Source organism: Onychostruthus taczanowskii, unplaced genomic scaffold (genome assembly GCF_017590055.1).
Source record: "Onychostruthus taczanowskii isolate IOZ18803 unplaced genomic scaffold, ASM1759005v1 scaffold36, whole genome shotgun sequence".
NCBI classification, from domain to species: domain Eukaryota; kingdom Metazoa; phylum Chordata; class Aves; order Passeriformes; family Passeridae; genus Onychostruthus; species Onychostruthus taczanowskii.
Genome location: NW_024501015.1, coordinates 7,848,530 through 7,873,292, shown reverse-complemented (window position 1 = coordinate 7,873,292; position 24,763 = coordinate 7,848,530). Strand labels below are relative to the sequence as shown.

At 36.0% G+C, this 24,763-nt stretch overlaps 1 protein-coding gene across 12 annotated transcripts in view; it reads left to right on the top strand.

Moving 5' to 3' along the window:
* The first annotated feature begins 626 nt into the window (after positions 1-626).
* SLC4A7 (solute carrier family 4 member 7) overlaps positions 627-24,763 on the top strand; it is a 42,848-nt gene continuing 18,711 nt past the window's right edge. For 3 of the 12 annotated variants that reach the window (XM_041411606.1, XM_041411609.1, XM_041411607.1), the window contains exons 1-13: positions 631-761; positions 1,782-1,942; positions 4,139-4,327; positions 7,058-7,420; positions 12,752-12,867; positions 13,621-13,680; positions 14,273-14,430; positions 16,375-16,462; positions 18,021-18,167; positions 19,549-19,652; positions 21,157-21,331; positions 23,705-23,838; positions 24,400-24,645. In XM_041411606.1, the coding sequence (XP_041267540.1) occupies positions 706-761; positions 1,782-1,942; positions 4,139-4,327; positions 7,058-7,420; positions 12,752-12,867; positions 13,621-13,680; positions 14,273-14,430; positions 16,375-16,462; positions 18,021-18,167; positions 19,549-19,652; positions 21,157-21,331; positions 23,705-23,838; positions 24,400-24,645 (1,997 nt within the window). In that variant the 5' untranslated portion in view covers positions 631-705. Of the gene's footprint in view, positions 762-1,781; positions 1,943-4,138; positions 4,328-7,057; positions 7,421-12,751; positions 12,868-13,620; positions 13,681-14,272; positions 14,431-16,374; positions 16,463-18,020; positions 18,168-19,548; positions 19,653-21,156; positions 21,332-23,704; positions 23,839-24,399; positions 24,646-24,763 lie in introns of all 12 variants that reach the window. The other 9 variants (XM_041411613.1, XM_041411611.1, XM_041411612.1 and 6 more) reach the window with 6 other exon arrangements.

Here is a 24,763-nt window from a genome sequence, read left to right as displayed (position 1 = left end):
ATGAATCCTGCAACACAACAAGCTACATAGTTTTCTACTTTCCTATGCTAATTTATACATACTGCTCCAACCATGCAATTAAAAAATTTTATCCTACATAAATAGCAACAAATCACAGAAAAATTACTGCTCTAACAGTCAGTGCCTGGTTACTCTCTGATGACTGTCTTGAACTATGGCTTGGGCAGCTGATCTGTAAGTTAGGCTGTTTGTTTCCATCACCCTGGTTTTTTTTCACTTTTTTGTTCTTCAATGTCTTGTGTTGTGATGCTATTAATTATTTTGTTCTCAAAACGAAAACAAGGTTTCTAGTGTTTTGGGATATTAATTCCTATTTTTTAAACCAAATTTTCTGGTGTTGTTAATTTTTATATTGGCAATCTGTAGACAAGCCAAAAAACAATTGATTAATTTTCATAAACATGGATTTCAGAATCAGTGCAAAGTTTTCAGAGAGCCTCCTTTTAAGGACTTGTATATGTTTCTTTTGTTCCTCTTCCCTCTTAAAGAGGATGTTGTCCTCCATATTTCTAGCTGAGGGCAGGAGATTTTACTCTTACGTAATGTTTCTTATTTCACAGAAGTGTGAATTCTTCTAACTATTTAGTTTCTTATTTTTTTCAAGACACACCATCCCAACGAGTGCAGTTTATCTTGGGTACTGAAGATGATGATGAACACATTCCTCATGATCTCTTCACTGAAATGGATGAACTTTGCTTCCGGGATGGAGAAGAATATGAATGGAGAGAAACCGCTAGGTATGTTTGGAGATTGTTTCAAGGTATATCTTACAGTAATTTTATTTTAAAGAATTGCAAACCAGCTTTGGCTTAAAATTGTCACTATCTGTAGGAGTTGTTTACTCAATTCATGCACAGCAACCCAAAACTTTATTTCTTCTTGTCAAACTCTGGAAGAATCAATATTAATTTTAAGAGACCCTCAGTCTTTCTGGTGCTGTGTTCTCTTCCCTAAAACTGATCATACCAAACATTTTGAAAGGTAGGAGTATGCCAGGTTATAAATATGGGTGTTCTTCCATGCAGTGTGGTATTTGCAATCTCAGAAATCTCTTTGGTATATTATTGCCAATATATTAGTATCATTTTTTTCTCAAACATGAAGAAAATTGGGTATTATTTTTTTTCTCGGGTATTATTTGATTAGTTTTTGGCAAATTGCATGCCTGAACATTACAGAATGCCATGATGGGTTTTGACCCTTACTAGTTTAGTTGCTTGCTTTTACCTGTGCATTTTGATGAATGCTTCTGCATTCAGTACTTCCAGCTACCTTGTTGCATGTTAACTTTTGTAGAAACTCAACTTGCATAATGCCTGTGAATGGAATCCAGATCAGTTTAGAGTTTCATGTGTCAATATTGCCTAGTTCTTAAATGTCTGACTTAGCAGCCTTAGGAGGCTTGAACATCCTGTATGGTATGTATCAGTCAGCTTTCTAATCCTAAAATACTAATGAAATCAAGATGCAAATCAGGTAATAAGGCAGACAGCCATATTCTTCACAAGAACATATGAATAGACAGGTATTGCTCAAGCCCAAAGAAACAAAATGGGTAAAAACTAAAACAGTTGAGTGTGGTTATTAAGGCCCGATAAAAATGTTGATCAGTTGGGCTGTCTGAGAAAATGAAAGTTGATATGATTTCCTGGGGTTTTCTGTTCTACGTCATGCCTAATCCACATGGAAGAGTGGAACTGCTTGCCAAATTTTCTTTCCAGGAGAAATATAAATGTGTACATGTGAATTTATTTCAGGTGGCTGAAGTTTGAAGAGGATGTTGAGGACGGTGGTGATCGATGGAGCAAGCCTTATGTAGCGACTCTGTCTCTACACAGTCTCTTTGAACTGCGGAGCTGTATTCTTAATGGGACGGTCATGTTGGACATGAGAGCAAACACACTTGATGAGATAGCAGGTTGCAGCAAAAATTTTTCAAAATACTTTATTCCTAAATTTTGGTGTATAACTTGAGGTGGTTTTGGTGATGTCTATGTTCTTGAAAATACTGTGTTGAAGAAACAGGTATGTGCATGCTTGCTGCACTTCTCTTGGTCTGGAGAGGAGCTGGTCCTGCAAACATCACTTAGAAAAGTGGATAAGTAGGAGCTCCTTAGTAAGTACTTTAGGATGAGGCCCAGAACTTGCCTTTATGTTGTAATCCCTTAATGTGTTCTCTGTCTTTGTTTCTACAGATGAATTGTAAATATCTGCCAGAACATTTTAGGAGTTATTTGTGTACTTTAGTACCATAATTATTAACCATATTTTGGCTGATGTTAACTTGATGCCATTAGTGCATTTGGTTGTTGCACATCTGGTAATTTTTTCACCTTTATAAGAGGTGAGCAGAAATAAATGCTGTACATGTTGTTTGACCTACTTTGTTGAGTGTCCTCACTAATCACATGGTCATTTTGCATACAATACAGGCAGCTTTGAAGACTTGCATGCATATATATATATATATGTATATATATATACATGCACATATATATACATTATATATGTCTGCTTGCTTCTAAATGAATTTAGAATTAGTTTTACATAATTTTCCTGGTATCTCTTGCAGCAGGTACCACACAGTGGAATGCCTTCTCAGGAATCATATTAGACTTAGGGTTGGCCAACATTTGCATGAAGGACAAGGTGTTTTGGCCTTAAAAACTTTGGCAGCACTTGAAATGTTTTCTTGTTTTGAAATCCTTGAAATTCACTCAGGAAATTGGTATTCCCTTCCTATTTTTCTGACTTACTGAGCAAGAGTGTTCAATACATGTTTGTAAATGTAATGTTCAATTTTTAATTTTATTTTTAGTAATCGAATTTAGCAATAATCCTAATACATAAGGAAAGTAGTTGCTTAATTCCATGTAACCAGCCCTCTGGGTATTGGGCACTTGAGTTGCAACTTGGATGCCTTAAGAGATTATGTGAATTTGTTTCAAGTTAATTTTAGGTGCCATTGTGAAGCATGTGGCTTAGCAGTGCTTGGTACACAAGTGTGCTGTCTTGTTTCCAGGAGCCAGCAATACCCAGTAGGTAATATTGTTTGTTACTCATAACAGGAGAGGGAGGGTGGCAGGTTTCCCTCTGAGAACCTGTAACAAGTGGCTGTGTGTTACCAGTGATCTCAGAAAGAAGCTGCACTGTACTGACACACACTTTACTGCATGTTGTTCTGTTAGCCAAGACATAGCCCTGCCCTGAGCCCTAACATTTTTCGTTGTGAGAAGTTCTATGCAATTTCAGTTTAACAATGCAGTTAAGTCTCAATACATTAGTTAAAACTGGGAAAATATATTTAAAAATTTGTCACATAGGTTTGTGTTTCTTTGTGCAGGTTGAGGTCTTTAATGAATTTGTTTTATATTTTTTATTATTTTAAAAAATTAAGAAACACAGTAGATATTTTTCCTGATATCTAGGATTTCTTTCCTGGTGTGAGCATAGTGGTGAGATGCCCTTTTGAAACTTGATGTTGTTTGACAGATGAGTAGTTAGTTTTAGATTATATACCTAGGTTTTGTTTCATACTTCCTCTTCTAAAGCATATGAATCACATGAAATTCAGTAAAGGATCTCAGCAGAGCATCTGAAGATGACAGGAGTTGTGTAATTCATCTCAGTCTATAGCAACTTTTCACTTTTATGTAGTTGAATGTACTTTTAAAAGTAGGGAACACAAGGTTAAAACTGTCATAAATCTGTTTTCCATTGTGTTTGTTTTTTTGTAGTCACTCCTAGTGTAGGTTTGTTGTATACAATGAATACTTTTTTTGAAAGTGAGTTTCCATTGAAAGTTGAAGTAAATGGCTCAAATTATAAGATATTAAGTACCTTAATACCTTACATTTCTTGAAATGATGCTACTAATAAATACCCTCTCTTGGATCTGCATGTTGTGCTTTCCTTATTCTCACATTTGCTTGTTTAGTGACATCTGAAAATTTCCTGTGGATTCTTGAAGATGGTTTTGCTAAAGAGAAGACTACTCTTTTAAACAGATTTTGATTTTCTTTTATTACTTGGTGCAACTACAGTGCTTGAGTGAGGTGAAAGAGAGATTTGATAGCTACCTATATAATTTTCTTCTTTTGTTATTATTATGTAGATATGGTTTTGGACAACATGATTGCCTCTGGCCAGCTGGATGAATCCATAAGAGAGAATGTGAGAGAGGCTCTTCTAAAGAGGCACCATCATCAGAATGAGAAGAAATTCAGCAGTCGGATTCCTCTAGTTCGGTCTTTCGCAGATATAGGCAAGAAACATTCTGACCCTCACTTGCTTGAACGAAATGGTGAGATAAGTTGTAGCCTCCAGTTCTTACTAACCTGGTAAATGATGCTCTCACTGGGAGATGAAGGAAAGGTCAGCTGGTAATAACAGATAAGTTTTTCCTTCTTGATGAGCAAAGAACTAACAATAAGAGTGTGTGTGATGTGTAGCTGTGGATGATGTTTTTAATTTACTCAAATACTCTACTCCTGCCTGTATACCACAGCATGCATTATTATTTTGTAGCATAGTAGTAGACATACATTGATCCTGATGGTTTTTTTGTATATGCTTAAATACAATGTGCAATGTTTGAGGAATTTCAGCTTTGTGGCATAACTTACACATGTGTCAAATGGATCCTACTTGCTTTTGCAGTCTTTGCACAAGAGATTTAGTGATCCTGAGTTCAGTGATGCTGAAAACTACTGTGTTTTAATGCAGTGTTATGTTCATTTGACAAGAAGTTTGCTATCCCAATGATGACAGTAGTACTGTTAGCTAGGACACTTTATCTTGTTTTGAAGAGAAGGGTATACTGGGAACAAAAATCCCAAACCCAACTAAGGTATTAGCAATGCTCTTAGAAGCTGCACTGTATCTTTTTTGAACCAGTTCCTGAAAATTTATTCTAGACATCCAGTCCCAAATTCTAAATAGCAGTATGTACTACATAGCAGCTTACTTGTATTCATGTGTTTTTATGGGGCCTCTATTTTCATCTCTGTTCTTTGTTTTCTTTTGCCTTGCATTAAATAAGACACATATGGTTTTTTTACTCTGAAAAAATGAAATTTTTTACTGTGGTGAAAACTGAATTCTGATTCCATGAATCAGTCCTTGAAGTGAATTTCTTTTTCTGTCTTGAAAGATGCCTTATTGCTTAGAGTATGTTTCACTTAGTTAAGTGCTTGTTAGGAGCTACATATGCTGAAGTATTCTCCAGTGAATGCCTGAGCTTCCTGATAGTTTTGTTTTGTTAGCCAGTGCATATATGACTTATGCTTAGATATTTCTCTAATAGTTTCAGATTTATTTTTTAAGAATGAAAATGCAGCTAATTGATTAAGAGCATAATGTCTCCTGTAACTCCTGACTTACATGTTTTGTTCAGCAAACATGAAAATTTCACACACACAGACTTGGTTTTGCTCGTCCTTGAACACTTGTATCCCCAGGTATAATCTTTCTTGCCAGTTATCTTTCATGTATAACTTCCATTTTTTAGAGCATTTTATTCTTAATACTCTTTTTACGAGAGATTATGGGATATATGCTGAAGCAAGAAACCAGTATAATATGATGAGCTCCTTGTCAGCATGTACTGATTTACTTTTCTTTTTATTATGCTTAACCCTCTAATAAGCTGGTGAACCAAACATGCATATGTGCATATTAGTACTTAGGCTCCTTAGGGGCTTGTGTGTGTTAGGACATGTTTGTGGTTTATCAGGTATACTTATGGAATTTAGTTATTACTGTAGTGATTATCATAGGCAACCAAATCTGCTCTATTGGTCTTATTTTCTTTAATGCTATGCAGTTTTGGTGTTTTAATAGTTGAGTTTTGAGGTTTTTGTTCTTAAATCAGGTTTGTATCTGTAGGATCCACTCTTTCATTGCTTGGGGGGAGGGGAATGTATGTGACCTCTACCTAGGCATGCTTTCTGCACCTCCTTTTTATTAATTATTCTGGGGTCGTTCAACTTACTGATCTCTGTAGTGCTTGGTGTAAATTTGAGAGTAAATGTGTCTAGTTTCCTGTTTCTTTGTTTGATGGCATGGTACATGAAACCAGCATGTTTTGGATTTCAGGGGTTGTAGGAGAAGTTATCAGTAATGTTTTCAAGGAGACTGGTCATCCCAGGAAAAGTGTGTGTGGCAAATGGGAGAAATGGTACCACTAAACCTTTTAATGGAAGTACTAATATGAGCATAAACAGTCTCTCTTCCTGCTTAAGGAAGAACTGAAAAATCCATTATAAACTCCAGTCTGAAGGAACCATCACAAGACTGTATTCTCTTCATAAGAAATTAGTGGGACATGGAAACTAGAGCAACAAAAGTAACAAGGGATTTTGAAGAAATGTTTGATTTTAGCCATATGGGGCTATTGGTAAGTCACAGCAAGAGGATATATGGAGGAGGGGCTGTGTATCTCATTTTTGTGCCCTCTTCAAAAATGTACATTACACTATAGCTGCCTGGGAAAATTCTCAGTAAAACAAGACTTTTATTGGAAGACAGTTGCATTTAACACATTTAGATATGTTTGGTCATGATCGCTTTTTAAAAACTAATAATTCTTTGTATATAATGGATAGAGTTAACAGAAGTCTTGTAATATTTTGGTTGCTAATGAATTTTTAGTTTATTTTTTGATGGATTAACAGCTGCTGTGCAATTTGGAATAAAGAATTCTAGAAAAATTGAAGAGTCAGTTTCAAGAGATAAACTTTGTTTTGTTAACCAGTCTTACTCTGACTTAAGATAATATCTTCTCCCTCAGATCTTCGGGATTCCAGTTAGTACTCCTCAGTAATTTCTGACTTTCCTAATGTCTGGTATCAGATCTGCTCGTATCTCTTATCTTACTTGCATGAGTATGACACTTTGGCCCATAAAGCTTGCAATTTACTATGTAAATTGTTAATGCATATTTGTATCTGTGTGGGTTTGGTTTGTTTTGTTTTAATTTAATATAATCTATCCCTTTTGTAAGCCTCATGGTGTTCCATTTGTTTTATCTCAGGGGAAGGCCTTTCAGCCTCCCGCCACTCTTTGCGAACAGGTCTCTCTGCCTCCAATCTTTCCCTGAGAGGAGACAGCCGTTTGTCGGTTCTTCTCAGTTACCTTCTTCCTTCTTCAAGAGCTGGGACCCCGGCAGCCTCAAGGTGTACAACCCCTGTAACCACCCCTCAAAACACACCACCCTCCAGTCCTACCTGCAGCCCAACCACAAGTGCCCAGCCAAGCCCGCTTCAGGGCAAGGAATTGCTGGTGTCACCTGCCAGTGATGATATTCCTTCAGTAGTAATCCACCCACCCGAGGAGGACTTAGAAGTGCAGGAAAGCCAGGAAAAGAAGACAGAGGAAAATATTGGCAAAACACCAGGCAACTATTGAAATTTAAGCTGTCCATGTGTGATGCTCTCTGCATCTGGATCACTTGCACTGCAATGTTTTTGGCACAAAGAAATATGATAACTATTACCTCTGCCTGCATGTTTATTTCTTCTCAGTTGTGACTGTCTTCTTGTTTGGCATTTTTAACTTTTTAGCTTTTAACTAAAGCAAGCAAAACATTCTTTGATTAACATTCATTTGTGTAATTAAAAAGGAATATGGTTTTAAAATCTAATATATAAGCAAAATGTCAAAAATGGTGGCCTTTTCCTTTCACTCACCTACAGTCCATAGCAGGTTTTGCTTTGGTTTTGTCAGTGGTTCAGTTAATGTCTTAAACCAGTGTTTGATATCCTGAGATAGGTACAGCTGAAACCATGGTAAAGTATTAGAGGTGAATATTAAAAGAATTAGGAATGATGCAATTATCAGTGGCACTCAGTTTAGTTTCATCATGAAGCTTTCAAGCAGTTTTATTTTTGCTTTTTTGCTTTCTAAAACCACAACTGTTAAAATCAGCAGGAGTTAACTGATGAAATGGTCAGGGTCAGTTCACCTGCAGCTGTGTCTGGATAGTTCTCCATTAGTGCACTGCTTTAGCATCAGACACTCCATTAGTGTTTTGTTGTGTTTGATATGCAAAACTGGAGACAGGAGCTTGTAATTGTAGGCCAGAGCTCAGCCATCTATTATTTTGTTATCTGCAAAGCCAATCTTCTTTAGATGTAAAAAGGTATGTAGGTGTATAGATAAGTTGAAAGAAGCTGTTAGAACTTTTTGTCCTTTCTTGAAATGTTTTTAGTAAAAGTTTCATAACATTTGCATTCTGCATACGTACTGTTATACTAGCTTTACTTTTGCAAAATCACCACCTGTTTAGAAACTTCACAATTCTACTTGGCAGATTATGTTTATAAAGGGGGTTTGTCTTTCTTTTTGGTCTTCAGGCTCTTCCTCCCCTTCCTCGAAATTTATTTGTCTTGCCAAAATCTAGCTTGTAGGTTTGACTGCTTTAGGCCTGTGTGTGTTGGGAGCGGGGGGGCTGATCTCCCTTGGTTCTTCCATCAGTTGAGGCTTTGTTTGGTTTCTTCCTCACTTGTTTAATAAATAAGAGCACACTGTTATATTTAACAGTGGAAATATGCTGACAGAGAAGAAAGAGACTGTGGTTATCTGCCTTTTCACATTGGCAGCCAAGTCACTGAAAAGGAAAGAAACTACGTCATAGTTTCTTATCTTCAGTTGAAGTATAGAGGCCTCATCATTACTTAAATTCAGAAAAGCAAACACAAATCTCTTTTTCTGACTTCCTTATGGGAAATTAAGAGAATTCACATGGCGATAATTCTGTCACAGGTCATCTTCCAAATGTGCTTAGAAATCAGAAGTAAAATAATAGCTGTAATTGTTTTTCCAGTTCTCATTTCTCTCACAGGAGTGACAGCATGTCAGACACAAGATCTTTAGATTCCAGGAGATGGCAAATAAATGAAACTCAAGTACATGATGCTATTACCATCATCACTAGTAAGGATTTCTACTAGAATCTCCAAGTCATGTTCTAATCAGTTTTGTTCCTCATGTGGGTGTTTCTCATAAAGAAAAAAATCTGAAAGGGATGCTTTCCCAGTTAATCCATAAGTCTTTCCAGAGAGTGATAAACACCAACAACTAAGATACTTTTCTTTTCTGGGGTTTCCCTGCTTTTTTAGTTCAAGAAATCATCTGACCACAGAAAGACACTTTTTTCCTTAGATTTGCTTTTGAAGACATTCTCAGACTATGACTTCAGGGCTGCAACAGGACTGATTTCTGTCTTGGGAGACAAGAGTCAATGAAACCCTGACAAGGAAGTCAGCTTACTGGTATTAATTAAGGAAAAAAAAAAAACAAAAAAAAAAAAAACAAAAAAAAAAAACAAACCCAAATCTTCCTGGTCCATTCCACTATAGGATATGGTCTGTATCACCTCTCTAGTAATTCAGAATATTGCAGTCTGAATACATTTTATGCATCTGTATGATTGAGTTTGGTTTGCCTTCTGTGAGTGTGAGGAACTGTGTTAATTTTCTAATAGGTGGCTTTTTTCTGTTTACATTCCTCTGTCATTTTCCTTGTGTTATTCAGACTTTTATTTTTTAGTTTTTATAAATAGCTGGAAGGTTACTGGACTTAATGTGAGTTACTGTAAAAGGAGGGAAAAGAGACACACCTTTGGTCTACCACTTAATTTTAATCAGCCAGTCATCAGTTCATAGTAAGTCAACTAGACAAAGGCTTCTCTTAATGATGTTTTTTTTAATTTTGTCATCAGTTGAAGAGCAGTGTTTGTTTTCCCATCTTTGAACTGTTGAATAATGAATTCCATAGGAAGGGCTGGGAAGTGAGCTGTGTCACAGCTAAAAATTAACACTGTTAATTCACCAGCATCACTGAGGTTCCATAATGTCTGTGAACAACAGCAAAGAAGTCTGTTTTAAGAGGTCTTTTGGACCACTGATAAATGTACTTTAAAACTGAGCAAAATATCATTTACAACAGCTTTCCTCTTACAGTAATTATTTCCTGAAAATAGCGATTCAGAGACGTTTGCATATTTGCTCTCTAGTAGTAATTTGAACTTTTTTTTTTGCATTAGAGCTGCATTGGAATTTAGTTTTAAAAATTGATTTTAATTTCCTCATGTACAAATATGATTGACTTCATATTTAGAAGATTTGTATGATAGAATTTTTGCCTTTCTAAATACAGTTATTTTGAAATAGTCATGCTTAGATGTTGAACTCATATATTGCTCATCTTTTTCATATGAAACAGATGTGAGACAACTGTATGTAATCCTCTTGCTTTCTTCTTTCTGTAGATAATGTCGATTAGATTTTTGTGATCACAGTATTAAGTGTAGTTGGCTAGAAAAAGCACATGATCTTTAGTGAAGGTGTAATTATAAATACCTTGACTTGAGTGCATGAGGTTTTATTCCAAACTACTCAAGACTGACTCCCCTGTAGTCTTTCAGAGGAGACAAGTGGTCCATCTGCCTCACTAACATCAGGAAGAGCGCTGTGTTTTTAAGGATCCCCTCGGTAGCTTCGTAACAATGAATTTCTCTGTCTTACAATCTGAAAAGTACTTCTAGGTAGTTGACCTTGAGTTTGCATCTAACTGAACTGGAGAAGAGAGGAAGTAAGTTCTTTTTATTAATGTGAGATTGGAATAGAAGTGTTTCACTATTAAAGAAGATGAATTCTTCGGTTTAGAGTTTCTCTATAAATAGCAGATTGATGGATATATATAATGAAGGCAGTCTCATGTGGAAATGCTTGCTCAGGTCTGAAAACCTGTAAGCAGTATTGTCTTGTGAGAGCAGCAGTCTGCCCAGCTTCAAGACCAACAGAAAGGAAAACACATGGTTTAGGATCAGACAAATATTCCTGTGTCAGTGCCAAAACTTGTGAGCCTTAACTGTGACTGATCTGTGAAATTTTGAAGGCAAACCTTTTAGAAGAATCAGTATCATTTTAAGACTGAAATAATAAATATTTCTGCTAATATGTAGAATCATTATTCTCTGTCCTTTATTGTCTCTCCATTTTTTGTTCTAGTCTCTGCTTGCTTGCTCTTGCTCACAGTACTTTTCCAGGAAGTGCAGAACGATGCATTATGGCTCATCTTTCATCAGTTAAAAACATTCTGAATTACCTGTATTGCTACAGAGAAGGGGAAAAATGAAGAAGTTTATATGTCTAAACTTCGGTATTAGACTGCTCTTCTGCAACAACTGTTTAATATTTCTTTCTAGTTCTACAAACATCAACTCCTAAGCAGTTAAATACTTAGATCAGCTGATTTCATAGGTGGTTGATGGTATGATTCTTGTGAATAACATATAAATCTTGGAGCAGAAGAGCAGAACGTGTTTTTTGTTGTTGGGGGTTTTTTTGTTGTGTTGGCTTGTGCATGTTAGGATTTATGAAGGAAGTGACAGCCTGTTAACTTGATTTTGCTTCAGGAAAAACTACCCACACCACTTACATCCCTTATGAACTGTAAGAATGAAAGTTAGTGGTAAAGGCTTCAACCTGCATGTTTTTGTTGATATGGTGACTTTTTGGAAGAGCTTTTTGAAAACACATATGGGGATGAAATAAATGGAATTCAGTTGTCATTTGAAATGCTTAAAAAAAAGTCAAAATTGAGAAATTATAATAATGGAGGGTATGCAAGTAGTTATGTGGGAGTAGTTATGGTAGAGCAGTAGTGTGAAGATAGCCAGAGAGGGTTTCAATTATATCTTGACTAGAGAGATACTTGACCTAAATACAAACTTTCTCCATGTAATACAATATTTAGGCTTCAGTCTTTATCTAGATATGGTTTTGGAGGCATGTGAAAGCATGTTCTGTCACCACAGCTGAAAGGTCTAGTGTAGACAAGCAAGAAGGCCAAATGCACTTCTAGTGCACTTAAACTGAACAAGCAAAAGCTCTGTAATTCAAAAGGTGGGATTTGGGCTTGGTTATGCATGCCTAGACCAGCTTTTAAATGTTAATTGGGTAGAGAGAACCATGATGCAACATGGAATTCAGTGTGTATGAATGCTTGGGTTACTTGCCTTTTGCACCCTTTAGTGAACCTGCAATTCAGTGCTCTGGCAATGTAGCAAGATACATAACATAGTTTTGTTTTGATGCAAGTGTTAGAGGGAAGTTGAACTTGAAAAACTTTATTGTGTGTGCTGTTCAGCTCAAGCATATATTCCATACGGTAACACGTGGTTGGATGAATAGTGGGACCTTTGGTCTGTTGTTTGGAAGCATGGTCTGCAAGCTATCCTTTGTGCAGTACACTACTTACTTTTACAGCTTAGTTAACTTAGTTGACTACATTCCTTGTAGTGGTAGCCTGAGGCTTGCTGACACATTTTACAATTGCAGTAACTGATACATGCCAGACTAGAGGTGTTTGCATTTGGTGTCCAGGACTTCTTAGTACGGTGAAGATGCTACATACTAACTACTGAATCAGTTATGATTAAAATGCCAGCAGCTATCTTTTCTGCAATTAAAGTAGCTGATGTTTTCTGGTGACTGTTTTGCAAATGGCCATCATTTGGGGCAATACCTAATTTTTTAAATTATGTCATTTTTTTGACAATACAGTGACTTGTTAATGTTGCATTTATGATACTAATGTAGGACACTTACTGAATAACGTGCACTTTTGCATTAAGCAAGCTGCCACATTGAGTTTTGGTAGTGTTGCACACTCAGTTCATTTCCTGCACCATTTTGAACTGATCTCCTTTGTTTTAATTTAGGGCTGTTGGCATCTCCACAGTCGGCGCCTGGAAATTTGGACACTGGGAAAAGTGGAGATGTTAAAGGTACTGGGACAGGAGGAAGTAGAGAAAACAGCACTGTTGATTTTAGTAAGGTAAGTAACATTAAATACCTTAGTGTTTAGCATCAATTAACTATGTAACAAAAATTGTGCTGATTGTAACTTCCCCCTTAGTTACAACTAAGACGTGTACTGTGTACACATGAAATAGGTACTGAGAGATAACTTGTGTCACAATATGATCTAGGTTAAATGTGTCCTATGTTTTAAAATTCTTCCCAGTGGAGTACTTCTCAGTATTTTGGTAACATAAGAGTGCAGCTGCTGTACTTTCTCATGCAGATGGAGATATTTGCACATCTGCTATTAAGGCTCTTATGAAAGTAGTTTTGTACATTGTGTTGTACATTGTGTTGTTTGGGTTTTTTTTTTTTTTTTTCTCGTTAAGAGGGTTTTTAAGAAAAATTTGCTTTATATGTATAATGAGTTTCCTCTACAAAAGCTGTTGTACATCTTAGTCATTAGAAATGTGCAATACCACTTTCTGAAAGAAACCTTGTAAAAAATCTACTGTAAGTCTCATATTTCTTTCATAATCTAAATTTGCTGGGCAAATTCCATTGTGGCTGTTTCTATAAAGTTCAGTCAGAAGTGTCATCTATACTGTGAAACACTGTAAGAAAATTATTTTGCCGAGTTAAATAATTTTGTTTAAGGAAAGCTAACTTACACTGTAGTTCTGATCTAATCATGGCAGGTGCCATATATTCCTGCTCCTCTGTCACAGTTTTTATATTTTTGCTTGGCCTGTCCTTGTGTACACCTGCCTTGTCTCCTGTTGGACAGGAGTCAGCCTCCTGGCACTGTAGTTGTGGCACACTTGGTGTGGGACTCAAGAGGCCATCTGTAAGTTCTCTAGCTAGCAGTGTCACTGGTGCTTGTGTGTGTGTGTATGTGAACACAGAGTTCATGTGCTGTACCATTTTCTAATGCACTTCTGTAATTATGTACCGAAATGAAGTTGAAGATTTTCACCTATTTTATTCTTTATGATTTGTATGAACATACGAATTATTTTGCAAAATTATGACATATTTGAAATAGATGGCTGTGAAATAACTTACTGCATTCTAGAAACCATGTGTAATTACATGAACTCTCCTTACTTAATTGTGCATAGATTTTGTTATTTTATGTCCTATCACGGAATGTTTGTCATGATAATATTAGAAAGGTAATTATGCAGTTTGGAGTCTTCTAGAGTATACTAGGTGTTAGTAATTCTAACTGATAGAAAATAGTTTATTATTATTTGGCTGGCTGGCTGACATTTTTCTAAATGTGTTTGTCTTTTCTGTATTGTGGGATATTTAATTTGCTTTTTAATTTTTCTTTGTAGCATAAATGTCATGTAAATTCTGATAAACGTAATTATGTTATGGAATTTCTGCTAAGAAATGTAAGGGATTAAATGCTTGTTTCATCTTTGTATGAATAGGTTGATATGAACTTCATGAGGAAAATTCCTTCAGGAGCAGAAGCATCAAATGTGTTAGTGGGAGAAGTAGATTTTTTAGAAAGACCTATTATTGCTTTTGTGAGGCTCTCCCCTGCTGTGCTTCTCTCGGGTCTCACAGAGGTTCCGGTTCCTACACGGTAAATAAATGCCTGGAAAGTCTGGCTTTACTTATGCAATAAGATAATAATATTTAAGATCTCAAATAGCTGTAAATTTTTATATATACTGTATTAAGCTCAAAAAATGTAGAGTTTTATTTAACATTATGTCAGTCATTTGCTGCAAAATTTAAAGCAATGAGATCTGCCACAAAATTCTCTGAATGCATTATGTATCTTTTTATGTATCTCTGTATACGCACACATATACGTATATACATCTGTATACATGTAAAGATCCTGTCTTAAGCAAGTGCAGGATTTGAAACTGAAAGCTGATTTGGAGTAAAAGCAATGAGTCTTCCAAGTTTGTGTTGACATTTTGAAGATGGGTATGAAGATGTTATAGTTCCCTTTGGTGTAACACAGCTTGTCAGTGGGGAAGAGCACACTAAGTCTGAAGTTCTGTTTAATCTGAACGTCTGCTCTTTTTGTACAAATGCTCTGCATATGAATGACTTAGGTGGTGAAAAACCAATTTTTTATTGTATGCCCAAATCTACATGATTGGCATTGGAGTAGTCAATCTGCAGCTAATACATAGAAGCAGTTTTCAGTCTGCAATGTGCTATCCAGCCTGGTGCAGTCACCCCTGCTACCCCAAACCCAAGAATCTAACAAGTATACTGTGGGTATGTTTACCACAGATGTTCCAAATATCAAAATACAGGTCTCATGATGAAGGTAGAAGATCATTTCATCAATCATCATAGATGACACTTCATTTTCTGTGCACATTGATGTAGTGGGCTGTTCTGTGGTGTTTGGCATGCATTTGTATTTATGTTTTTTGGTGGATTTTTAATGTTTTAAAATTATCAAAGTGTTTGTTTATCTTAGTGATTTTCAGCTTATGCACTCTATTGAAGGGCAAAAATACATATATGTGAGAATTTTTGGAGAGTAGTTGACAGGAGTGCTAATAATGTTTTTTGGGAAGTTCCAAAATTTCTGCATACTGATTACTGTAGCTAAAATTATTCTCTCCTAAGTTTTTCAGAATGGTATAGACTTGCAGATCTGGAATAGCATACTTGGATTCTGAAGGTACACTCTCGGTTTCAGTTAGGGTAGTAAACTTGCAAAGGAGACAGAAGTGAGCTTTTTGTACAATGAGTTGAAAGAAAGCGCTGCTTTTTTCAGATGTGTTGTGTTTGGGAATGTAATTTTCATTAAAAACATAAGGTTGTGAAACAAATTGCTGAGGTTCACTCTTTGGTTCATATCCTTTTGAATTTATAAAATGTTATTCCTGTTGAAGGTTTTGGTGAGTTTTATGTTAGGCACTGTTACTGCACAAGGATCTGCCAATATATGCTGTGACGCAACCCCCAGATTGGATCAACTTCCCAGAATGTCATTTGCTTTTATAGGTGTTCAAATACCCAAGTTCCCTTCCTTTCCACTGACACAAGACTAGGATATGACTATGTGAGTATGCCCAAGTGTACTGCAAGAAGTGCAGTAGGTGCATCCTCTGTGTGCCATGCCCAGTCACAGCAGGTGAGGGGGTTGAACTCCCCTGAAAAGGTGATCGTCAGGGGACGTAGGACAGGCCATAGAGCTCCTAGGCCACTTAAGAGGTCTTTGCTACTGGATGTCAGAAAGGCTTAGAATCCAGGGGAAATATTCACTGAGCTCTAGTCTGTGGATTTCTACAATGTTTAAGGCACTGTTCAAGAAGTGGAAAAATTAGGCTTAATTAAGAAGATATCTGAGTAATTTTGGCTCAGGATTTGAGTTCCTTACAGTAGTGACTTGAAGTTGAATCTTCACAGTGTTGTAGCAGTCTTTTAAGCTCTGAAGTGGTGAAAATGGTATTTTTACTTCCTCCTTTACTTTTTCAAACATTAATTTGAAAGACCCCCTCTTGGATATATGCTGATGAGTCAGCCATACTCATCTGTATTACTTTCTTCACAGGTTTTTGTTTTTGTTGCTGGGACCAGCAGGAAAAGCTCCACAGTACCATGAAATTGGACGATCAATAGCAACACTTATGACAGATGACGTGAGTGATCTGTTTTCAATGCTTGTAGTTAAAGTCTAGATTGATGTATTTACCCACTGATTTCAGTAAATGATTTGGAGTTGTAGGTTAAAGGAAAAAAAACCTCAAACTAGTTAAATGAAGAACTGTAAACTTAATTATTTTTTGTATTAGTGAAGTAGATAACAGTAAATTAACTTCCCTCCTTGTCTGTCTTGAAGAAATCCTAAATGTATTTCTGAGAAAAAATTTGGCTTTGATGTATAGACTTCATTTTTGTCTTAAATTGGTTAACAGAACTATTAAACAGAAGTGCATTTGAAATGAGTCACTGTATGTCAGAAAGGACAGAAGCAGTTGTGCAGGTGCTCAGGACACAAAGTTTTAAAAATGCATGCAATTGAGTTATCATAGACTTTTTTTTTTTTTTAATCTAAGCAAGGTCAAATAAATAAAATAATAATTCTAATAGCCTTTTGAAGTCATATGCTTAGAGCCCTATTGGTTTTAAAGACCACAGGAGGGAATCAAGACTTTTTAGAGTGTTGCTGTCTTACTGAGCAAAATTAGGCTGTTTTAATTTTGACTTCACATTGAGCGCCACCTACTGAATTGCTGATAATTTTTCAGATTATCTAGCAAAAATGCAAGTACTTTTTATTACAGAACAATTTGAAATTTGGTAATGTAAACTAGAAATTTGTCATTTTGCAATTGGTAACAAGTCCGCGTAATACAGTTTTTTGTTCAGTGTGAGAATTGAATATTAAAAGCCTTAGTTGCATCTTCTGATCTTTTTTAGATAGGCTGATCTGATTTTTAGGAATATTCTAGATTACTGAAATGGAAAAAAAATGTCAATTATTTGATAGTCTGAAAAGACCTGAGTAGACTTCAGAGATCTATTTTAAGATTAGAATATTTAATGATCAGATTTAATGGTATTTGGAGAAAAACAGATCAGGTTTCAAATGTACAGAACAATTTAGGATCATCTTCTGCAAGCAGTTTTTTATAGCAAAATAGCATTTTTTTCTCTGTGTGTATAAAATGTGTCTTGGAGTTCATCTTGTAGTAGTCTAAAAGGGTATAGGTTTTTTTAGTAGGATTGCTTTCATGTGCTTTTTGAGTAGTCTTCTGAATTTAATTAAGGTAGATGTATAAAGACGCATTCTTAATAAAAACTTGTGGTTTGGTTTGAAGCTTATTTGAAGTATTTTTTTGTCATGATTTAGCACACCATAGTGGTACAGTGGCTGTAGGGCAGAATCATTCAGACAATTGTACATGAAGTTGATGTCCTGAGTATTGAAGATTAACTTTTCATTTAATTTTAAAAATTAACTCAATATTAGTTTTGAGTTTGAGGATAAAACTTCCATGTCTTATGGTCCATGGGAATGTGCATACTAGTAGCTTTTAATTTAAAAGTATGTAAGTAGAGTAAAAGCCAAACTTTTGAAGACCTACAAAATATTTTCCATGCCTTTTAATCAAGAATAATAATTATATAATGATAATCAGTTTCTCTTTCAGAAAAATAAAATAAAAATGAGTGTTGAGTACTTTCTTCTTGTAGGTTTTCCATGATGTTGCCTATAAAGCAAAAGACCGAAATGATTTGTTGTCAGGAATTGATGAGTTTTTAGACCAAGTGACAGTCCTGCCTCCAGGAGAGTGGGATCCATCTATACGAATTGAGCCACCAAAAAGCGTTCCTTCCCAGGTAATAGGGAAAAAAGGTCCACTCTGACTTGTAGTGAGGGGGCCTAAACTGAGCACAGGGTTTGAACTGCTGAGTACAGAGGACAATCACTGCCCTCATCCTGCTGGCTACACTCTGCTTGACACATGCCAAGATCTCATTGGCTTTTCTGGCCACCTGGCCACACTACTGGCTCCTATCTGGATGGCTGTAAGGCATCAGGAAAGTCCCCACATCCATTTTGCAAGAAAAAGTAGATTGTCCATTTAATTTACCAAAAAAAAAAAAAAAAAAAAAAAGAAGTGGGGAAAGGCATTAATCAGTTTTCTGCTATGCTGTTAAGTTAATTTTGTTTACAATATTTCCTTTTGAAATGCTGAAATGAGTTCATGTGAGAACTGGAAGGATTGGTGAGAAATTGTACTTGAGTTCATGTTACCAAATTCTATGAGAAGTCTAGCAATGGTCAGCAAGAGTATTTTAATTATTGTAAGAACTTCTGTTTACATGCAGCATTCATTACAATGTTCAATGTGTTTTGTGTAGCATATATTGTTAAAAGAATGTTTATGAAATAGATAAAAATCAATCATATTGCTTAGTTGTGGTGATGCAGGCTTAGAATGAGAGCTAAGGAAAGTGGGTCCTTGGAGGGATTTTCTTCCTCTCCTTCCTCTTTACAACTTACAGGAATTTGGGCCTCCAGGATCAAAAGCTGGGGAGAGACCAGAGCTTTTGGTTCAGAAGATTGACATTGGTGTTGAGTCCTGTGGTGGTTTGACAGAGTGGGTGGAATAGAATGGGGTAACAGCAGTGCAGTCTGTTCATGACTAGCCTGAGGTTACCATGTAACTTGTTTCCAAAATAAGCTGGGCTCAGGGTTTTTTGGAAGGCAGGCTCAGCTGAAAAATTTATGAGGAGTTAGTAAGCAGCTTGCTCAGCAGGGGAATTACTTCTCATTTATATTTCAACTGCATACTGTCTGTATCATAAAAAGAGGTCAGTTCCTGATGCATGTTAAAAGTTTCTGCTCTGGAAATGATTGAAGAAAAAAAGTATCTAAAGATTTGTCTCATGGTTGAGCTTCTACTGTATGTTGAAAATCTAGGCTTTGTTTCATTGTGTTTCAGGAATCTATTTCTTGTAGGTACAGGGAAGTTTAACACTCTTATGCAAGGTACTAATAAGGTCTTCTGGGTGGTGTTGTACAGTTCTAGTCATCTGTACTCAACAAAAGATCAGTTTGGAAGATGAAGGACTGCTGATGAGCTGGGGAATGTGAAAAAGGGTGTGGAAGGCATAGAATTTGTGCATGTTTTAATTATACCTTTTAGTATAAAAACAGTCTCAAAGTATTTTTTTCTGTTTTTCCTTTTTTCCTCCCCCCGTCTCCCTTCTGTAGGAGAAAAGGAAGGCACCTAAATTTCCAAATGGATCTACTCCTACAGGAGAGGGTCTTAAAGAAGAAGGCCATCATGCTGGACCTGAACTTCAGAGAACTGGAAGGTGTGTTCACTTCCCTAAATGCTAACTTCCATAAAGAAATAAAAGTGATAAATCTTCGTCTTAATGATTGACATTTAAACATTAAAAAAATCACGGTACAAGTGTCAGAGCGCATCCTTTGTCCTTTTCAAGTGTTGGATTCTTGCCTGTAAGTGCCAATCTGCTTAAAGTATTTTCAAGCCTCTGGCAATGTTTCTCAACACATTTGCTAAGGATTTCACATAAGATGCTGCCTAATTTAACTAATTGACTTTTAAAAGTTGGGTTTTAAATTTTAATCTTTAGGAGCATGCAATTATCATAAATACAGCAGGAATATGCAATTTTCAGTGTTGGGCTAGGTACTAAAAAATCCCATTATGTGAATCTCTTTTATTAAGTGTATATGAAATGGAACAATAAGTAATGAAAAGTGGCAAAAAAGTAGTTTGGTATTGGTTAGCTTTGGATTTTGGTCAGGTTTCTTATACAGATAAAACAAAATTGAAGGAATTCCTTTCAGTTATTGTTATTCTCTGTTAATTCTAAAATATTTGCTAAAGAAGTCCTCCAGCATTGGAAATACCTGGTTATGATTAAACTTTAATATCTGAAATGAGAGTAGAGATTAAATCAACTGAAAACTTTTGGAATATATGTAGTGGGTTTTTTTTCCCAGAATAATAAACTTCCAAATCAAATGCATTTTTTTCATACATTTGCAAGAAAGACTTTACAACATTTGTGTTGATTTTTACCATTGTGGCTTTTTTATAATTACCTTTTACTGTTTTTGTAGACGGTATGTGGAGCTGAAAAGTTTATTTCTGCTCACAAAATTATCTGTAGATAAGGCTTTTCTTTTTTCTTAGGAGTGTTTGGGGGTTTTTTAATAATTAAAAATAAAATAAATTTTTCTAAATGCAAATTAATGTCTATTATTTTGGAGTCTTTAAGATTTTTTTAAATTTATTTTTAAATTCTTGATAATAACTTACCCAGTTGAACTAAGTAGAATATCTGTGTTCTTCAGATAGGATTACTGTTAAAAATGATAGACCTAATTTTATTTATTGACCTAATAATATGTGTGTAGTGAATTCAAATAAAATGCTACAACTGTATGTTAGAGTAGTAATATTGAAACATGATAATGCAGTGATCTTGGTTGAGGTTTAGCATATTTCTCTGTTCCTTGTTTGGAATATCATAAGTCAGATTTGACTTAAAGCATCATTTAGGTGAAATTGTTTGCAAAGTTATTTTTTCAGTATCTAGCCCATATGTTAGAAGAAACAGTCAGCTTTTAAAAATGTGGGTAACCTGCTTGATTATATTTGGAATACTGCTGAGTTGGAATAGATAAGATTCTCACTGACGTTTTTAATTGTTATGCTTTAATCTGGATTATGAAATAGCTAATTTGTGCCGGCAATAGGCACTGGCAGTCATGTGTAGCCCATAGTTTTAAACTAGCTAGAATCCTTTAGTGTACAGTTTGACGAGTTTCATCTCACCTATTTAGGCTTTTTGGTGGTTTGATACTTGACATCAAAAGGAAAGCACCTTTTTTCTTGAGTGACTTCAAGGATGCATTAAGCCTGCAGTGCCTGGCCTCGATTCTTTTCCTATACTGTGCCTGTATGTCTCCTGTAATCACTTTTGGAGGGCTCCTGGGAGAAGCTACACAAGGCAGAATAGTGAGTACAAAGAATGGTAGCGGCCAGGCTTTTAGACCTTCAGAGGCAAGTCACTGTGTGCATTTGTCTCATTTATTTATACTTGTATTTGAAGAATTTACCCACAGCACTTGATTAGCCTGCCCCAAAGCAGATCTTCCCCAAAAGGTAATTGCTATGGAAAATGTGGGGAACCTATGTGAACAGGAGAAGATGCACAGGGGAGGTAAAAAATGTTATCCTGCCTTATTGGATGAATGGCTCCATGAATTGAGAAAAGGCTTGCATTGCCTTCTTTTTGGCTGCTTAAGAGTAATAAATAGCAGTGAAGGTGCACCATCCCACTGGGCCTACTTTAGGCAAAGTCAGAGGCTCAAGGTGGATAGCCAAGAATATTTCGGGGCCTTGAGTAGTAGGCCTACGAGGATGATAATGCCTGCAGTGTGTGGCCAGCAGTCCATTTGTGAAACTGACAGGATGTGTTTGTGCTTGCACTAATACATATGTTGCTCACAATAAAATAAAGTGTTTGAGGTTTATCAGCAGAAAATACTCTTCATTGTAAATGATTCTAATGTTAAACCACGTGCATACAAAATTTTGGTATTGTTATGTTGGGCAGTAGATAATAACAGCACCTTTTCACCAGAATATCATTGCACGTCAGTTTTTGAAGCAGGGAAGAATTATTTAATACCAGCAGTGTTAGTAACTTAGTGTCAATTGGCTTATGAGTAAACTAGTTTGAAGTGTATTTTCTGTTTTTAAATCTATCACAAAGAAACAAGGCTCTGTCCTTTTGTGGGAGGGAAGGATGTATTCAGACATGTCTTTACAAATGCTAAGATGCTGTTGAAACTTATAATGTTACAAAATTCTTCTTGATACTTAATGAAAATTTTAAGCTTGTACTATATTAAAATTCAGTTAACTATTTTTTATCTTTCAATTATTGCTGTTGATTCAAATATTTGTTAAGTGATGTAGAACTTCAAGCTGATACAAAATACAGAAATCAATTATGTCTTTTCTATGTGTTGGTTTTCCCGCTGTAAATGTAGGAATGATTACTAAAATGATAATGTAACTTTTGAATGTACAACATGTATAATAATGAAACTACCCTCCTTTCAAAGCTTGATTCTCAAACACCTTCTTTCTTTTAGCTATCTGGAATTGTTTGCGGGTTTGTTCCTGCCTTCAGATACTTGGTGTGCATCATTGAATAAAACATTTAGTTACTGCACACACATGTTCAAGCACAGTAGCTGACATTGTAAGGTACACAGTTTGTCTTTGAAACCTTCCCTCGCATTCTCAGAGGCCATCACCTCCACAGTGCTCCTGTCTCTGCCACCCTGACTGAGAGCCCCAAGGTTAATGCATTGACTAACCAAAAACACTAATTTGAAGGTAATAGAACGAGAGAGTAGAATTATATTTTTTTTCTCAATGTTATGAACAAAGGACTCATTTTCATTTTTAATAGCCCAGTTCAGCAAATCATTTTGACCATTTTCAGATGCTTTCCTGAATTGGAGCTCAAGTTTGAAGAATTCTGTTTTCTTAGGTTTGCATAATTTCAAAATAGCAAATGCTTTAAAGTTCCACCAGGAACACTGTAATTCCATTACAGGAATCTGTAATCCATGACTACTCATAGTGGTAGGTGGTGTAATTAACTGTTTTCAAGTAAATTTAATATAATTTTGGTATTTAAAATTCTGGCCTCTCTCTTTTGAGGTACATTGTAACTGGGTATTTTTGGCAGAAAATATTACAGGGAAACACTTAATTCAAGGACTGAAGTAGATACCTTAATTCCTTGAAAAGAAATGCATTACCAGGTGGGACATTGGTTTACTGCTCATCTATTTTTGGTGTCATGTATACATAAACCAGTATTCTTCAGTAATTTCCCCTGCACCTTTGCCGTTTTTTTTTTTCTTTTGTAATGCTATAAATATCTGTTTTCTTTACAGAGACCATTAATTCTTTCTGTAAACAACATGTTGAGTAACTATTTTCTTTTTTGTTTGTTTGGGGTTTTTTTGTTTTAGTTTAGGGGTTTTGTTTTGTTTTGTTTTTTTTTGTAAATTTGTAATTGTTGGTATGCTTTTCCTCCAGAGCTAGCAGGACTAGTAACTTGTTCTCATGGTTTTGGATGGCTTTATGTTCCTCAGGGGTGAAGTTTTCAAAATCTTGTCCATGGTATTGTCACTGCAAAACAGTGTTAAGTTATTCTTGTCTCAAACATGGATATTAATTGCAATGTGTTTACATCTTGTCTTGTTACTAAGTTAATGCATCTTAAAGCTGTATTTATGAAGATATGATGGTAAATGCTAACCTGAAAGGCAGCAAAGTTACAGCATTTTTTTTCTCCCCAAACAGAGTGCAATAGAGTCTCTCTTTGGAGCCTCATTAACTGGGATTGCCTATTCTCTCTTTGCTGGGCAACCTCTTACTATCTTGGGAAGCACAGGACCAGTTCTAGTATTTGAAAAAATATTATTTAAATTTTGCAGGTAAGTGATGTTTATATTGGCTTGATACACTTTTTAACATTCTAGCCTGTTACAATAGCTGGGATTGAAAACAGATGTGCAGTAAATGTGTATGTCCTTGAAGGTAAATACAGTGGCAAGAGTCTGAGAAATTAATATGGTTTGGTAAAGCTGTGAGGCACTGGCAAACTTGATTGAGAAAATCAGTGATAAGAAGTGGCAAGGATTCAAACAAAAGTTATATTCTGACTGTGTGAAGTTGTTGGCTTTGCTTCTGCAGGGAAAAGCAGAGATGGATCTACCCTCTAGGAGAAACCATCTGGGTAGCTCTGGAGAGACCCATCCCCACGATGCTTCCCAAGCTAGGTAGTTGCACTGTCAATCCTAGAAACACCTTGCAGCGTTGCTTTGCTTTGGTGGGAGATGAGACAAAAAAAAAATTCTGCTTCCTTCAGAGCTAATATCAAGCATGAGAAAAGTGCTGAATACCTATAAAGCTTGACCTCAGTGTCTTTTCAAAATAGAATGTGATACAGGTGGGTTTTGGCTCAGTTAATGCTTTTTGTTTCTTTCTTCACACAGGGATTATGGTCTTTCCTACCTCTCCCTGCGAACTTGCATTGGTCTGTGGACTGCATTTCTATGCATTGTGCTCGTAGCCACAGATGCCAGCAGCCTCGTGTGCTACATCACTCGATTTACTGAGGAAGCTTTTGCAGCACTCATATGCATCATATTTATTTATGAGGCATTGGAAAAGCTTGTCCATTTGGGGGAAGTGTATCCCTTCAATATGCACAATGATTTGAATAAACTGACTTCATATTCGTAAGTACCAAGTTACTATCTGTTAGTGAAATAAATAGGGACATATAGAAAGACATATTGTTTACTGAATGACAGTGGGTGCCACTTCCAGGAAGGGTAGGAGGAATGCAAGGGTGGT